The sequence below is a fragment of the Musa acuminata genome, chromosome BXJ2-6 (assembly GCF_036884655.1).
Source record: "Musa acuminata AAA Group cultivar baxijiao chromosome BXJ2-6, Cavendish_Baxijiao_AAA, whole genome shotgun sequence".
Lineage (NCBI taxonomy): Eukaryota > Viridiplantae > Streptophyta > Magnoliopsida > Zingiberales > Musaceae > Musa > Musa acuminata.
The window spans coordinates 5,570,590-5,588,194 of NC_088343.1; the positions used below are offsets into that span (position 1 = coordinate 5,570,590).

The 17,605-nt window shown below is 42.2% G+C and overlaps 2 protein-coding genes, 1 long non-coding RNA gene and 1 pseudogene across 4 annotated transcripts; 2 read left to right on the top strand and 2 right to left on the bottom strand.

The window, feature by feature from the left end:
- Positions 1-998: 998 nt before the first annotated feature.
- On the bottom strand, positions 999-4,695 carry LOC135614405 (uncharacterized). The gene is made up of 2 exons (XR_010487530.1): positions 4,532-4,695; positions 999-1,237 (listed from the first exon to the last, which is right to left on the bottom strand). It is a non-coding gene; the product is annotated as an uncharacterized LOC135614405 (long non-coding RNA).
- Positions 4,696-7,741: 3,046 nt separating this feature from the next.
- On the bottom strand, positions 7,742-9,531 carry LOC135613432 (protein GRAVITROPIC IN THE LIGHT 1-like). The gene has a single exon (XM_065110460.1). The coding sequence runs from the start codon at positions 9,348-9,350 to the stop codon at positions 7,914-7,916; it is 1,437 nt and encodes a 478-aa protein (XP_064966532.1). The 5' UTR covers positions 9,351-9,531; the 3' UTR covers positions 7,742-7,913.
- A 1,747-nt stretch (positions 9,532-11,278) lies between these two features.
- Positions 11,279-14,172, top strand: LOC135614406 (G-type lectin S-receptor-like serine/threonine-protein kinase SD2-5). Its single transcript, XM_065111760.1, has one exon. The coding sequence runs from the start codon at positions 11,508-11,510 to the stop codon at positions 14,055-14,057; it is 2,550 nt and encodes an 849-aa protein (XP_064967832.1). The 5' UTR covers positions 11,279-11,507; the 3' UTR covers positions 14,058-14,172.
- Positions 14,173-14,221: 49 nt separating this feature from the next.
- Positions 14,222-17,336, top strand: LOC103988248 (G-type lectin S-receptor-like serine/threonine-protein kinase SD2-5; annotated as a pseudogene). The gene has a single exon (XR_010487531.1). The product of XR_010487531.1 is annotated as a G-type lectin S-receptor-like serine/threonine-protein kinase SD2-5 (transcript).
- Positions 17,337-17,605: the final 269 nt, after the last annotated feature.

Consider the following 17,605-nt stretch of genomic DNA (forward strand, 5'->3'; position numbering starts at 1 on the left):
TTTTTTCACGTATGTTTTGTAGGTTGATTTTTATCAACAAAACATTATATAGTATTTTGTTTTTATTATACAATATTTTTGATGTTACAGTATTTTTGTAATAAAAATATTATAGAATGGTTCTTAAAAAAATGTTATGTAATATTTTTTTAAATAAAAAATAACTCATAAAATATTACTTGCGTTAGAGAGGATATTTTCTTGGCCAATCCCCTAAATTTTTTACTTCGCTAGTGGCTTTCAAACATTGCAAATTCCTTGAATTCGTTCGTTTATATTTTAAAATTTATATTAACATCTTATACTTGTGAAAATAAAGCATCAATGTCTATTATCCTAACATCATTGATTTTACTAATAAAAATAAAAATATAATTTTAAAATTTTAATTGATGATAAAATATAACATCGATGATGGTGGACAATGATGCAATTGGGATCACGAGTAACTATTGTAAATAAGAAGAGTGACGACGAGAATCACGTAGTGTGATTTCATCTCTCATCATCGCTCTTCTGATTCACAATAACCACCTATGCCCCTAGCGATGTCATTGTTCGCCACCACCCACCACCTACGTCGATTGTCACTACCAATTAAAACATTAAAATTATCTTTTTACTTTTTTGCCTTCATATTTTTCATTAATAAAGTCAATGATATTAGAATAAATAAATAACCCCTTAAACTATCAACAACTCCTAAAAGTTATACCTCTTTCTTAAATTTTTTTCAAAAATCTACTTTATTAGATTCATAATCTCGTTAACCATCACAATTCAAATAATTTTTTTTTTCATCTAGTTCTAATAAAATTTTCTCCTTTTTTTCTTTCATTTTCTACAACACATCTAATTCCATCCACCCACAAATATTATAATTCTTATATATAATTAAAAAATCTATTAACTACAATTGTGACCTCTTTTATAACAAATGTTCGTTTCTCTCTCTTATTAAAGTCAGTACTATAGGTTATCTCGTCTGGATGACAATCTAACCCTATTTAACATTGGATAATATTTAGTAAAATTCAATCATTCATCCGAGTAATATAACATATCATTCTTAGTCTTAACAGATCTTAATTGCACCTTTCACTGAAATTTCTTCAAAAAGCTTTAGATCATAGTCATGTAGAAATATTTTGACTTGGAAACATTTGAATCGACCACTGGAAAGACATGAAGTAGAATGGTCTTCAGATTATTAACTCTTTCGCATTCATCTATCCATCTGCAGAACAGTCATGTGAGTTGATTCAGTGATCAGCAAGCCACTCACAGTAGTGGCATGCTTATACTTCTAATGACAACACTGAAGAAAAAGAAAAGAAAAGAAAACCGTAATTGATAGACAAGCATAGATAGATGATAAAGTATCAAGGGCAATCTATGATCTTTATCACCAGCATTAAATTTCATGAGGAGACAACGTGCATAGGGCGAAAAAAACATCTAACGGTTCCATGCATGGATACCCTCAAGAAGTTCAATAAGAACAACTAATTTGTTCTAAACAAGCTGTCAATTCTTGATTGGAAGTTTGGATCTGCCAATGTTATATGCTTGCACAAAACAAGTTTCCTAATAGGTATTAGCTCCGAACTTTCTTTTGGTTGAGCTTTACTCCTGCACTCCAAGCCTTTGTGGAGCCAACATTACCGATAGATATCTTATAGCAGATGCTTAATTCCTAAAACCGAATTATACCCTCCAACTCACAATCTGCTTTATTTGTATGACATGCAACTTATCATCCAAATTGACCTCATCTGCATGCAAAACAAAATAAAGTTCAATTTATCATCTAAGTAGCACGCAAAACAAAATCCTCTCGTGTTACTAGCTTAAGACCATATTCTTTAACTGATTTCTTTACATGTATTGCAATGGAACTAGAAAACCATCCACTTAATTAATTTGCAGGGTCTCCTATAATCGGCATTCAAAGTGACCCTATTGATCCATTTGAAGAACCAGAGTTACTTATATGTACTGCTTAGCGACACCTTAACCCCATGTATTTGGTAAAGAGCTCATAATCATGAGATCCTAAAGCATTTCATGTCCTTTCTGTGCTCACACAAAATAAGACTTCCATAGTTCAATATCTTAAAGATTGTCGCTTATAACAGAATCTCATACCATGATAAAATGTCATGAGGGAATACATAGTTAAAATATTGAAAGGAAAATGTTGAGATGGAAAAGTTGTTACACTTCTTAGAAACGACCATCCAGACATGATAGACACCATGTTGGCTACAATCACTACCCAAGAGGCTAGTAATGAGAACATTTAACTTGCTGTGAAGTGATTAATATTTAACCATTAGGGAACCTAAACACAGATATGTCTGAGTCATGGGTTTATTTGTCCCAAAATCTATTGTTTATACTAATGCTTATGGAGGTCGTGATTTCTCTGTGTTGACATCAGTTTATACAGTGATATCAAGAGGTGCTCAAGCACTTGCCTAGGCGCTTGGGCAAGGCGAGCGCTGAGCACATCGCAATGAACCCATGCAAGGTGATTGAACCTGGCAAAGCCTAGGTGGGTGCCTGAGGTCATGCGCTAGGCGACTTGGTGATCACCTGACCCAAATCAACCTTAGATCAAGCCAGATTGAGAGAATTGGTCTGGCCGAGCTTATCAGAGTGGATGAATTGGTTCAACCAAACCAATTCATTAAATTAACATCTCTTCCCTCTCCTCTTGTCATGTGATGGTCCCCATCCGACTGTCACTTCAACAACTTTTATCCAATGGCCTACTGGTACAGCTGTGATGTTCACAAATGGACACCTTCATCTTCATATCTAACAACTCTTCTCAATAGCTATTTTTCCTGCAGTGATTTTCACCGGTAGCCACCTGTCTTTGACGGTTATTCTCCAACCGTTTGCCACTCTGATTTTCGCCTATGACCACCTGCGACAGCTCTTTTCCAATTGTTGCCACTGCTGTTGCAATTTTCACCGATAACCACTTTGATAGCTCTTCTCTGATCATTTCACCTCTGATAGCTCATATCCGACCGACTGTGGGTCCTGCTAAGATCTTGGTCGATGACCACCTACACCTCCGCCTCTGACAGCTTCTCTGACCCACTGTCGTTGTTGCTGTCCTTGTGATCTTCATTGACTACCTGCTTTTCTTTTCTGTGGTGATTTTTTTAGAATTATACTCCTTCAATCCAATTAGTAATTTTTTCAATTAAATTACAGAGCACTTCAATTAGCTTGGGCAAGCACCTAGCACCTTTAACAACACTGAGTTTATAAGGATCCATTTAACTTTGAGAGTATTTCTTTGGATTGTGAACCATCGAAAAACAGTACCACCAGAATTGATACTAACAACTATAATTCCTCTCCTGGGGTAGAGGGCCTAATATGTGTATCATACATAAAAAGGTAAAGCTCTGAAATATAACTGAAACACAGTTTTATAATTTATTATTGCTTGAGTTCTTTTCCTTGGAATTTTTCTAGTATAGATAGAGGGGAGACATCAAGAAAGGACCCAAATGTACAGCCAATGTGCCTATAGATAAAAGAATTGCATCAAACAGGTCAACAAGAGAGACTGACAAATAGGGAATAACAAACAACAAGCCTACGGTTCAAAGTTTTCCCAAAGCAATGCCTATAGCTATTAGAATGCAAAAAAGCTGGAACAGGAGTATTAGACATCAAAAGCTCGAACTGTCTCCTTTTAATGCTAAAATTTGTCCGTCTTTACAAGTCCTTTCTGCTAATACAACTATGTGAAGTGGCCACACAAGCCCAATATTTTAGATCCTCAACATACTAAATCTCAAGCTTCCAGAGAGTTTTTTTTGCACAATAACTAATTTCATGGGATCAACTATGAAGATCATGGATGCACAAATTGTGAACAAGATATAAGAAAAAAGGAAGGTCAGTCTAGAGAAGTGCATAATAAGAATTATATGTCCAATAACACGAACTACAAATGACATAATGAGACATAGTATAAACAAGCTTGAATTCTTCTTCAAAATACATGTTGCCACAGGTAGATGGAAGAACATACTATGACCATGATGCTGCAAAATTTCTCACCAATACAGAATCACAACATATATCAAGTATCATTACGCCAAATTTATTCTACGAGATCCTGAGTTAATGATCATTATCCAAGACAGCAACTAAAACTTAATTTAATTTCCTCATCAACTCTTGCTGTTTATAAACGCAGACCGAAGTCACCAACAGAACAAAGAGCGAGCGCGAACAGCCACAACGCCGAAGGCCAATTGGGAAGCCAGACATCGGAAAAAAAAAAAATCGAAAACCCTAAAACCTCGTAGCTAATCTCTACGCAATCAGCATTGGAAGGGTCATAAGGACTAAGGATTGATCCAAGAACGACGAAGAAAAGCAAAGCGAAGCCCTCGTTACAAGATTCGAAGCCCCAATTTATTATTCCGTCAAAATCAAATCAGCGCACAATCCCTAGAACTGAGGAAAGAAACGGAGAAGGAAACCAAGAACGAACCTAAAGCAATCAAGCGGATGCGATAGAGGAGCGAGGAGAAGAATCAAATCCTTGCCTCGAATCGCGGCCGGAGACTCTAATAAGAGAAGCGGGGGTTGGAACGGGACGATGCGAGGAGAACTCCAACGAAGAGCGACCGACGACACGAAACGGACACACCAACGCGCGTGACGTGAACAGCCCATTACACGATATTGGAATTACTCATTTACCCTTACAAAGTACAACCCGCAACACGTCATCACTTCATCCACCGTAAATCTCATGTTGACCACAGAACTAACTCTAGTCAAATTAGTTTGAATTAGAAAGATATTTAAAATGTTTTTTTCCCTTCACAATAATCATTTAAGGAATATATATATATATATATATTTATTTATTTATTTATTTACGTTCCTTTTTCCTGTTGGTTTCTCAATGATGGACCACTAGATGTTTGATAAGAGATGATCCAACAGTGCAAGAGAAGTGCTTCTCGAGGGAGACATTGGTGTTGGCTCTAAGGCTCTCCCTCCATGAGTTAGGGGGTGTCTTCCACGCTGAATCAACCCCATCATCTGTGCTCAGCCACACAACAAATACAGCAACAACTATTTGGTAAGAAGGCATGAGGAATATGAGCAAACGCTTCCTTGGAAGGAAGAGCTACCTGTTGTTGCTTTCATCCGTGCAGCTTCCATGAGCTGGAAGAATCTACCGATCAACTCTTTTCCTCCACCTAATGAGAGCAACAGGCACAGACTCTGTCATGGTGGTAACCAAGCCGATGCGTATAGCATTGTCCCCTCCAAGTGGTGGTGTCATGGCTGACATCAACAAGAGCTTCCCGACATCAACTTCTTCCTTGGTAATAGAATATCGACGAGAAGATGTAATGCATAGATATATCGATTTGACTCCGCGCTCTTATCACTCGCTTGTTCGTCTTGTTATCCGACTATTATTCTACGTTAGCACGCGGAGAGAGAGACATCTAGAGAGAGAGAGAGAGAGAGAGAGAGAGAGAGAACCATGTTCGTCAATATAAGGGTTGCGAAAACCCTCAAACTTTTCCTGCATTAAGGCAGAGCACACCACCATGGCCTCATATTGCAAGACAATACCACTTCTTCTCATCTTCTTTCTTTTCATCTTACCATCTCTGCAAGCCAGGAAGCTGCTTTCCTCGGGGGAGGAGCAAAAGGTCAAACCCTCGGAAGCTGACTCCCCCATGCAACATCTTCTCCCAGGAAGAAGCTCGCCACCGTCTTCTCCGAACAGAAGCGGTCGTGGTGCAAACAAGAACGACGACGTTGGATCAATGCTGGGATCAGTCCCCAGTCCTGGCGTCGGCCATTAATTAGCTTCGTAGAATAATACTTCTTCCTTCTTTCTTCTTCCTCAACCTGAGTTGGAGTTTATTCCATCCAAGATTTTCTTAAGGTATATTCAAATTTTCCTTTTCTTGCTCTGTTTGGCTTCAAGTAATGTGATGCATCAGAGAGATGAGAAGAAGTGTATATAAGACAAGTAACATCACAGTTGTGACACTTGAGCTGCTTCTATCTACTTGCCTGGCTGAAGTATCTGTTGCGTGCTTGTGTATGTACAACCCAAAGAATAAGAGTTGGCAACATGATTGCATCTCATGGCTGCAGGTTCTACCTACAAGCATCATTGAGATTATTAGCTAGACTAATCATTAGTTTTTCTTGCTACCCACAAAGGATTCAATCATCAAAACTTGCCTTCCTTTTCTTCTCCTCCAAAGATCTGAGACAGCTCCAACTCATAGCAAAGAGAGAGAAGAATGTAGTGAGAGGCCATTGACTTCATCTGTGGTGCGGTAACAACTAGAGAAACGAAGCAATAGATGAATGAGTTACCACAGATGCTGAGCTATCATTGTTTCCAAACAGATAGTGCCAATAAACCTGAGATCTTAAGTGCTGTATAGATGCTAACCAAAAGAAGGTTTGTATATATCCAAAGCCTAATTCTAAAGCTTGTGGGAGACTCTAAGAATATTATAGAGCTTTTGAGCCACTGAGCCTACCTAATCTTGTCATCATCGTTAGTAGCAATCTGGTGATTAAGATTGCTAGGCGTGCAACCTGTATTTATAGATTCTATCCTGCTAATTGTTTGAGAAAAATAACAAAATACTAAAGAAAATGTCACAAAGCCATTAGTGGCATGTTCTCAAACCATAAGATTTCACACAAAAGAATCCAACACAACTGCATACAAGATTGCCTACTGTATCAAAGTGGAAACATCATCATTAACACAGATCAATAGGCAATGGAGTTCCAGAACTGAATAGTTTAATTTTTTCTGAAGGAGAAGTGACTCCTTTAGTGCTTTTGATGGTCTGAAATGTTACGAAGTTACTCCATCCATTTGCATGGTAGATGGCTTTGCTCGATATGATTGATTGGAGACTGTACAGTACCAGTAGAACAGGTCTTCATGTCACTGGCTCAATGTCACCTCCTTCCATTCATCATGCCATTTACTCTCGAACTATCTACCACTTCGATCAGCTTAGTTCGGATAACACGCTAAATAGTGACCACTGTCAACCCACCTAAAAGCCAGCTTAAGCTGAAATCTATGAGAAAAGGGAAGAAGAGAAAACATAAACCAAGTCATGTCACACCAAAACTTCCATTAGAAGCACCGACAGAAATGCTTCGGTAGTCCATATCGGGGCGGGAATTACACGCCAACACCGACGAAAAAGTCAACAAGTTGTTTGACCTTTTGGTTCCAAACAAGTGCATGCTGCATTGGTCAACCCCTAGTGTGGCATCATTGTCGGAGGAATACGGCGACATGAATCCGATTCGAGTTGAGAAGGAGGATTTGTCGCAAGGTTTAATTGGTGGCACCGAAAGTTTCAGGTGGTGTCTTTTCTTCACTATTGGGTTAAAGGTGTATTTAGAGGAGACTTTTGGGAATGCCTTTAACCACATGATGTTGGGAGCCCTCAGCTTCACATGAAATTAGTAAATGCTCATGTCGATTTCTGGATTTTAGATTTATATATATATATAAAATATCAAGATCTTAAAAATGATCGATTGACGATTCTAATGATACAATTAAAATTAACCTATAAAGATCTGTTTAGTATATTATTAACACCGACATCATCATCATATTGCCATTAGAGATATCATGTTATTATATATATATATATACACACACACACTATTATCCCATTCATCTTCGTTGCATGACATTTGTTCTTGTCACGTACACATGCTTTGAACAATTACTCGTCATAAACATTACATTACACTATTTTGTACATAGTCAACGTGTTGACCTACTTACTCTGCCAAAACATCCACATTGACGCTTCAGCACAGCCGTCGATGACCAACGAACTCAATCACGACCGTCCGTCCAAGTTTGGCTCGTCTGTGATCAGGTAGACCTTGCACTGGATCAGCGTCTGGCCGAACCTGAACCCCGGCTCTATGGTGAAGCCAACCGTGGTTGCTCCGCCACTGCTCTCCTCCTCTGCCACTACGCTCTCCATGTACACATCAGAGAACCGGGTCCGTCGTCGGACCTGGAAGATGGACCGCTTGGTCTCCGGCTTGAACGAGAAGAAGAGGCAGTGGAGGAGCCACACTCGTCTCGCCATCTCGGCGAACCCGGCGAAGAACTCGGAGGCTGGGAAGCCCCACCCGGAGCCCACCGTCTCCCTGTGGTCGAGATCGCCGAAGAAGGAAGATTCCATCTTCGGATGCACCAGCGACAAGTACTTCGCCCTGCATAGCTGCGCTGCCGGCGACGGTGGACACCCTGGATTCTGATCCAGTGCGATCGACTTCAGCCGGGTGAAATCGTCGAAGAATTGCCGGCGATCCCAACCCGAGCATTCTTCCAAGGAAGAAAGGCCGAAGCTTTGGTGGCTGAATCCAGAGAACATCCTCCGACAGACGTAGGATTCGAAGGCGAAGACGCGGTGGCCGGGGATTCTCCGGCGGAGCATGTCTGGTTGGATTGATCCTGCGGCGGCGTCGAGGTCCCATCCGGCGGACTCCATCATCTTCACCATCAGATGGACGAAGGATCTGATCGATTTGTAGGTGAACCGCAACGCGGTGAGGAAATGGGTGGGGTTGAGGCCGGAGAGGTGGAGGGCGTCGATGGCGGCGAGGGAGCGGTTGGGGTGGAGTTTAGCCTCCAAAGCCCGGGCCTTGCTCTGGGATTCGAGGAGCTCGGCTCGGAGGGCGACGATCTTCGCGTCCTTGAGCTCGAGCTCCGCCTTGAGCTTGTGGATGGTGATCTTGTAGGTCTTGATGAGGTTGCGCAGCTCCTGGAGCTGCGCGGCGAGGGCAGGCAGTGAAATGCGGCTGGTCCGAGGGTCGACCTGGTTCTTCAAGTAGCACTGCTTGAGCTCCGAGATACGCCTGAGCTCAGCGACGACGACGGCGTCCGCCGACTCTATGGAGTCGGGATCGTAGGGGTGCTGCGCCACCTGGAGCTGCGCGTAGGCGGCCTTGACGGCTGAGACGCTCGCGAAGAGGTTCGCGAGGAGGAACTCCATGGCCTCTCTATCACTGGAAGAAGCATCACTCTTCCGCTGCTGCTGCTTAGTCTCCGCTTCAGCTCTCTGTAAGCTATCGCCGTGGCAGTCAGAGAGACTGCCAGAGTACCCACCGAAGTCCCGCGTGAGCTTCGGCTTGCGGATCACATCATACTCGCCACCAACAGAGCGAGCGGCGGAGAGGCGCGGGCGAAGGATCTTGCTGAGCGTCCGGGAAACTGTCCCCAGATCGGTCGGCGGCGGCGGTGGCGCCCCCTTGGCAGGCTCCATTCCCTCTCCAAATCTACAGAGAAGTAGCCGCAGCACAAGCAGCAGCAGCAGCGACGATTCGAGAGAGGGGAAAAGCAGGTGCAGTGACAGTGTAAGGCAGTGGGAACAGCCAGAATTGACAGCACTAGTTGAGGAAAGCAGCGGCGACAGAGATACCTTTCGATAAAGAAATGAACACACCTTTAACTACAGATTTAGATACAACATATAAGATGTATATTGCATGTATGTTAAAGGGATCATACAGAAGAAATGTAGATGTCACCTGCAGAAACATAGAATAATAAACATGATGATGGAAGAATCCAAGGCCATGTTATGCTCCACATGTCCTGTTTTCTCTTTGATTGATGTGCCAAATTGAATGATCAAGCATCATCTGCTGCTTTGCAATCCACGCATATCAGATGTATAAAGTTCCTGCTAGTGAGGAGCCAATGCCAAACCAGTGATGATCTAAATGTCACAAGCTGAGGTAGGTCGGTGAAGCCCAAGTAAAATACAAGTTGTTTGGGAAAGGTGAGGGTTTGGGGAAGTCTTAATGGTGGTGAAACCCAAGAAAAAATGTCTTCAACTCTGACTCTCTGAATGATGAAGTATATATAATGTTATCTAACACCATTAATTGTTATAGCAACTGTGTGTCACTCTCAGATCACAGCAATGGCTGATTCGTTTAGAATGAACTTTAATTAATGGAATCACTTTTTTAACTAATCATATTGTTAATGTTTAATTTTATGTTATTTTAGAATGAATTTTAACTAATGGAACCACATTTAATATCAGTCAATCACTTAATTTATCCTCCTAGTTAACAACAGACCGAATCCTCTCGGTGTAAATAGTTTTCCTAATGGTTGCACTTCTTCTTATAAGGATAAACTCTCTCAATATTCTTTCAGGCCGGAGAATGATTCTACCAATAATATTCATGAACTTGGGAGGCCATTTATGACTGCATTAATGAGAACGACCTTCCTTTACTCATTCGATAGATCATCGGAGGTAATTCTTATCTCGGATCTCTCATTAAATGAGATCTGATTGGATAGCATGGACAAAATAGGTTCTTCTATCACATCAGTTTTTGCGAGTCTATTATCGACCTAGTTAGCCATAGCTAACATCGTCTGGGCTTTACCTAAGGATCATACAAATTGGTCTTCTTCAACCTCCCGTAGATGATTAGAAACCCTAGCGTCACTTTGTTATTTCTACATCTCCCTTGGTGCAACCGAGCCAACCTCATCGATGTTCGAAACCTTAACGCTAATCTCTTGATTCCAACATAACATTTAATAATGACTCTATTAATATTTTTTTAAGTTAATTTTAGTTTTATTTATTTCTAATGAGAGATTAATTGGAATGTGACAAATTTATTCGACAAGAGGATTGTATGTCGTGATGAATCATCTAATTCTATCTTATGAGTAACTCTTTTTTATTTGTGTCATGTAATAGGAAATGTGATAACCTGACGTGATAAGATAATTAATCTATCATTTTTATTTTGCTACTAATCAAACTCCCGTTAGTGATAACCTTATAATTTTATTTTAAGATTGATAAAAACACACAAATCAAACTCCTATAAATTAATCCAATTCCAGGTCTAACTATTCAACTCTCACTCTCTGCATATATATATATATATGTATATATATATATATGTATATATATATACATATATATATATATATGTATATATATGTATATATATATACATATATATACATATATATATACATATATAATATATACATATATAGATATATATATATATATATATACATATATATATATATATATATATACATATATATATATATATATACATATATATATATATATATACATATATATATATATATATATATATATATATATATAGAGAGAGAGAGAGAGACGTCAACGAAGGAAAGCGTTGCTTTGTTGACCTGGTTTTGGATCTGCGCCTCAGCTTCTTTAGATCTGCGTCAAGGCTTCGCCATCCGTCCGGCTTTTCATTACACACCAAAACCGCGGCGGCGGCGGTCCAGCCTGCGTTGCTCCATAGCTAGCCACGAATGACCAAAGATCTCGTCCCCGATTACTGCTTTTGTCGGTAAGAAATCCTCGCTTGAACCAATCCTAGCTACAAATCCCTCCACCATGCTGTCGGCCGGCCACCACCACCTCCTCCTCCTCCTCCTCTTGGCTATTCCTCCTCTTCTTCGAGCACAGTTGGATTACCCGTCCGCCAATCTCTCCACGATATGGACCAACGACCCCTCTCAGCTGTCGCACACCGTCAACTTCATAGACGGCTCCCAGGTCCGCTCCATCCTCCTCCGCATCAGCCCCAACTTCTTCGGGCCCACCTTCGCCTGCGGCTTCTTCTGCAGAGAACCCTGTGTCGCCTTTCTCTTCGCCGTCTTCGCCGTCTACACCAACAGCGGCGGCGGAATCACCCAGCCCACCTTGGCTTCCCCCCAGGTCGTCTGGTCCGCCAACCGAGACCGCCCCGTGGGCGCCAACGCCACACTCCATTTCACCGCAGGCGGCGACTTGGTACTCCACGACGCCAACGGCACCACCGTTTGGTCCACCGGCACCTCAGGCAGGTCCGTTGTCGGCATGAACATATCAGTGTCTGGAAATCTCGTACTTTTCGATCAAGATGGCAAGCTAGTCTGGCAATCCTTCGATCATCCAACGGATTCGTTATTACTCGGGCAGACACTCAAAGAGGGGCAGAGGCTTGTGGCCAACACCTCCATGACCAATTGGACGCGAGGTCAGGTATACCTCACCGTTCTTTCCGATGGCTTGTATGCATTTGTTGATTCTACTCCTCCTCAGCTTTACTACCAGAACAAGATTAGTAGCAATAAAGCAACCAAAAATTCAACGCATATCAAGTACCTCAATGGCAGCCTTGTCGCCCTGTCTACTGAATCGAATAATTCATACCAAATGATTTCATTGCCTTCGGCACCGTCGCTTCAGTTCTTGAGGTTTGAGTCCGACGGGCATCTTAAAATTTATGATTGGAGGGATGAACCGAGCCAGGGATGGCAGGTGATAGATAATCTTCTGCATTTGGATGATTGTGCTTACCCGACTGTCTGCGGGGAGTATGGAATTTGTTCTAATGGACAGTGCAGCTGCCCTAGTGGAGCAAATGTGAGTTCGATCTACTTCCAGTCGGTCGACGATAGGCAATCTAGTCTCGGTTGCTTCCCTGTGACTCCTCTATCTTGCCAATCCATGCAACAACATAGCCTTTTAGCCGCTGACAATGTTTCTTACTTCAATTACATCGACAGTGATGCTGCAGCACTTGAAGGAATCGATGAGGAGCGCTGCAAACAAGCATGCTTGAAGAATTGTTCTTGCAAAGCTGCTCTTTTTCAGTATGCTGCAAATGTTTCAAATGGCTACTGCTTTTTGCCATCACAACTTTTTTCGTTGCAGAACAACCAGCCTTCCGTATCTCACTATAATTCATCTGCATACATTAAGGTGCAGATGACCACTGCATCTCCTACACCTGATAATTCAGGCAGAAACACCACCCCCGGAAATAAGAGCTATAGTGTTGGTGTTATATTAGGCATTGTTGGAGCTGTGCTTGCGGCATTTCTCATAGGAGGCATCATCATTGTGTTTGTTCGAAGAAGAAAGTCCACGGAGGAAGAAGAGGATGACTTCCAGCAAGTTCCGGGAATGCCAACACGGTTTGCTTTCGAAGAGCTGAAATTGGCGACGGATAGCTTCTCCAAAAAGCTTGGCCAAGGAGGGTTTGGATCTGTTTACGAGGGGAAGATAGGAGACGAGAAGATTGCAGTGAAACAATTGGATGGAGTCGGCCAAGGGAAGAGAGAATTCTTAGCAGAAGTTGAGATAATTGGTAGTGTTCATCATATCAATCTGGTAAGGCTAATTGGCTTCTGTGCAGAGAGATCACATAGGCTCCTGGTTTATGAATACATGTGCAATGGATCGCTCGATAGGTGGATCTTCAGCAAAGGCCAACGCGGCACTCTCGATTGGCAAACGAAACGCAAGATTGTTGCCGATATAGCTAAGGGATTATCCTATCTTCATGAAGAATGTAGGCAAAGGATTGCTCATTTGGATATCAAGCCTCAAAACATTCTATTAGATGAAAAATTCAATGCCAAGGTCTCTGATTTTGGACTGTCCAAGCTCATCGACAGGGATCAGGAGGAAGTGATGACCAGAATGAGAGGGACACCGGGGTATCTCGCACCTGAATGGTTAACGTCAGTTATCACTGAAAAGGTCGACATATACAGTTTCGGTGTCATGATCGTTGAAATAGTTTGTGGAAGAAAGAATTTGGACTACTCTCAGCCAGAAGAAAGCGTTCATCTGATCGGTCTCCTGCAAGATATGATCAAATCAAATCGGTTAGAAGACATTATCGACAGTCGTAGTGATGAGATGAAGCTGCACAAGAAGGAAGCCATTGAGATGATCAAGCTAGCAGTATGGTGCTTACAGGGTGACAGCAATAGAAGGCCTTCCATGTCGACCGTGGTAAAGGTTTTGGAAGGTGCAAGGAATGTAGAAACCGATCTGGACTATAATTTTTTCATGAATACTTCCATAATGCCAAGAAACGGGGATCATTATGATCACCATTTGGATGCTTCGCCTGCACCATCTGCATCCCTTTTATCAGGTCCAAGATGAACATTGACGTATTCAAGGCAATTTAACTTGTGTTCTGCCATGTAATTTCTCATTGAAGCCTGTCTATACTGTGTTTTCTTTGAATTAAATGGGTATTTTGGTTGTTCTTCGTTCATATCTGATACTACTGGTTTTCGATCGATTTTGTAATTGCCGCAGCAGTCAAACCACGAAATTTCCACGAAGTCCAACTACGAAAGCTCCATGCCCCCACTCGGTCGGATGACGCGAGGTGACCGGCGAGGGTGGGGAGATCAACTAGTGGGGATTAGGATAAATGGGAAAGGATGCGAGGAGGAAGACGCGTTTCGGTGGTCGCTGGCTATGCTGACATGATGTGAACAGAGCATGTGTAGTAGTAAAGAAAGGAAGAACTCCACTATCCATCTGCTTATCTTGTGTTCCTGACAAGCCAAGACCATGTCTTCCCTTTCCTTCCAGTGTTCGGTTTCTTTAGATCTGAGTTGAAGGCTCTGTCCATCAATCTTCTTCCGCCGCCCGTACTACGTTGTCTCCTTAGCCATCGCTGCGGTCCATCTTCGTTCTTCTTAAGTCCGTCGTTTTAAGTTTATCAAATAAAAAAAATTATTAAAAAAAATAAAAATAATTCAATACATTTACATATTTTTTTCTCTTATTTATACATGTTAAATGAAAGAATTTTCCTCAACAAAATAAACAGATTTATTAGAAAATCTTATTTCTATCACTGCCGACCTCTCCACGATCTGGACCAATGACCCCTCCCAGCTGCGGCGCACCGTCAGCTTCGAGGACGGCTCCCAGGTCCGCTCCATCCTCCTCCGACGCAGCCCTAACTTCTTCGGCCCCACCTTCGCCTGCGGCTTCTACTGCAAAGATGCCTGTACCTCCTTCCTCTTCGCCGTATTCGCCGTCTACACCAACAGCGGCGGTGGTATCACCATGACCAACTTGGCTCCTCCCCAGGTCGTCTGGTCCGCCAACCGCGATCGCCTCGTCGGGACGAACGCCACACTCCACCTGACCGCAGGCGGCGATTTGATCCTCCGTGGCGCCGACGGCACGGCCGTCTGGTCGGCCGGCAGGTCCGTCGTCGGGATGAACATAACGGAGTCTGGAATTCTAGTGCTTTTCGATCAAGATGGCAAGCTGGTCTGGCAATCCTTCGATCATCCAACGGATTCGTTGGTTCTCGGGCAGACGCTCAACGAGGGGCAGAGGCTTGCAGCCAACACCTCCGTGACCAACTGGACGCCAGGTCAGGTATACCTAACCATTCTTTCCGATGGCTTGTATGCGTTTGCTGATTCTACTCCTCCTCAGCTTTACTATCAGAACACAATTACTGGCATTAAAACAACAAAAAATTCGACATCTATTAAGTACCTCAATGGCATTAAGTACCTCAAAGGCAGCCTTGCAATGTTCACACAGTCTGGTACGCCGGATGAATCGATCTCATTGCCTGTAGCATTGTCACTTCAGTTTATGAGGTTTGAGTCTGATGGGCATCTCAAACTTTACAAATGGAGCCAAGGATGTCAGGTGATTGCATGTTCTTCACTTGGATGTTTGTGCTTACCCGACCGTCTGGCGGAGAGTATGGAATTTGTTCGAATGGACAATGCAGTTGCCCCAGTGGAGTGAATGGTTCGATCTACTTCCGGTTGATCGATGATAGGAAATCCAACCTGGGTTGCTCCTCTGTGAATCCTCTGTCCTGCCAATCCATGCAAGATCATGGTGTCTTACCTGCTCATGATGTTTCTTACTTCAGTTATGCTTACGGTGCTGCGAACTTTCGAGGAATTGATGAGGAGAGTTGCAAGCAAGCATGCTTGAAGAATTGTTCTTGCAGGGCTGCTCTTTTTCAATACTCTGGAAATGTTTCAGATGGCAATTGTTTTCTGCCATTGCAACTCTTTTTGTTGCAGAACAACCAGCCTTCCACATCTCATTATAATTCATCTGCATATATTAAGGTGCAGAACATTGTTGCGTCTCCTGCATCTAATAATACTAAAAAGAAGGATGTCGGTATCGGAGTTTCAATAGGTATTATTGGAGCTGTGCTTATTGCATCTCTCATCGGGGGCATGATCATCAGATATGTTTGGAGAAAAAGGTCCACAGAAGAGGAAGAGGATGACTTCCAGCAAGTACAGGGAATGCCAACAAGGTTCGCTTTCGAGGAGCTGAAATTAGCGACAGAAAATTTCTCAAAAAGCTTGGTGAAGGAGGGTTTGGGACTGTTTACCAGGGGAAGATAGGGGATGAAAAGGTTGCAGTGAAGCGTTTGGATGGAGTCGGTCAAGGGAAGAGAGAATTCTTAGCAGAAGTTGAGACAATTGGTAGCATTCATCATATCAACCTGGTAAGGCTAATTGGATTCTGTGCAGAGAAATCACATAGGCTCCTTGTCTATGAATACATGTGCAATGGATCAGTTGATAGGTGGATCTTCAGCAAAGGTCAACATAGCACTCTTAATTGGCATATGAAACGTAAGATAATTGTCGATATAGCAAAGGGATTGTCTTATCTTCATGAAGAATGCAGGCAAAGAATTGCTCATTTGGATATCAAGCCTCAAAATATACTCTTAGATGACAGATTCAATGCCAAGGTCTCTGATTTTGGACTGTCCAAGTTGATAGACAGAGATCAGGAGCAAGTGATGACTAGAATGAGAGGGACACCGGGGTATCTGGCACCTGAATGGTTGACATCAATAATCACTGAAAAGGTCGATATATACAGTTTCGGCGTTGTGATCATTGAAATTGTTTGTGGAAGAAAGAATTTGGACTACTATCAGCCCAAAGAAAGCGTTCACCTGATCAGTATCCTTCAAGAAATGATCGAATCAGATCAATTGGAAGACATCATCCATGCTCATAGTGATACCAAGCTGCATGCAAAAGAAGCCACTGAGATGATCAAACTAGCAGTATGGTGCTTACAGAGAGACAGCAACAAAAGACCTTCCATGTCGACCGTGGTAAAGGTTTTGGAAGGCGCAAGGAATGTAGAAACTGTTCTAGACTACAATTTTTTTGCAAATACCCCCATAATGCCGAGGAATAGGGATCATTATGATTACCATTTGGCTGCTTCACCTGCACCATCTGCATCTCTTTTATCAGGTCCAAGATGAAAGACCAAATTGGCAAGGGCAGCTCATTGTGTTGGCATGTTCAAAGCATGTTAACTTGTGTTCAGCTATGTAATCTCTCATTGAACCCTCGGTAACCTGAGTCATCTTAAAATAAAAAGGCATGCAGTGGTTGTTCTCCATCCATATGTGTCACTGTGAATTTGAAAGCATGCATGTGTTTGACATTGATGAAAGCATTTGCTCTTCATGAAACAGAACACTTCTTTTAATTGCTTTCTGTTCCTATGTGATATTGATGAAGTCACTGACACTGTAAAGAATGCTTGTTTGACAATGATATATGCACAAACCTGAAACAAATTTGTGCTACCATCACCCATAACATTTTACACAGCAATCTAATCCATTTAAGCATCAATTTCCTTTTGCATTCTTCTGCAACCGATCT

What these genes read in the sequence shown, in the direction of transcription:
- LOC135613432 (XM_065110460.1), bottom strand. Translation starts at nt 9,350, where the DNA reads ATGGAGCCTGCCAAGGGGGCGCCACCGCCGCCGCCGACCGATCTGGGG.
- LOC135614406 (XM_065111760.1), top strand. Translation starts at nt 11,508, where the DNA reads ATGCTGTCGGCCGGCCACCACCACCTCCTCCTCCTCCTCCTCTTGGCT.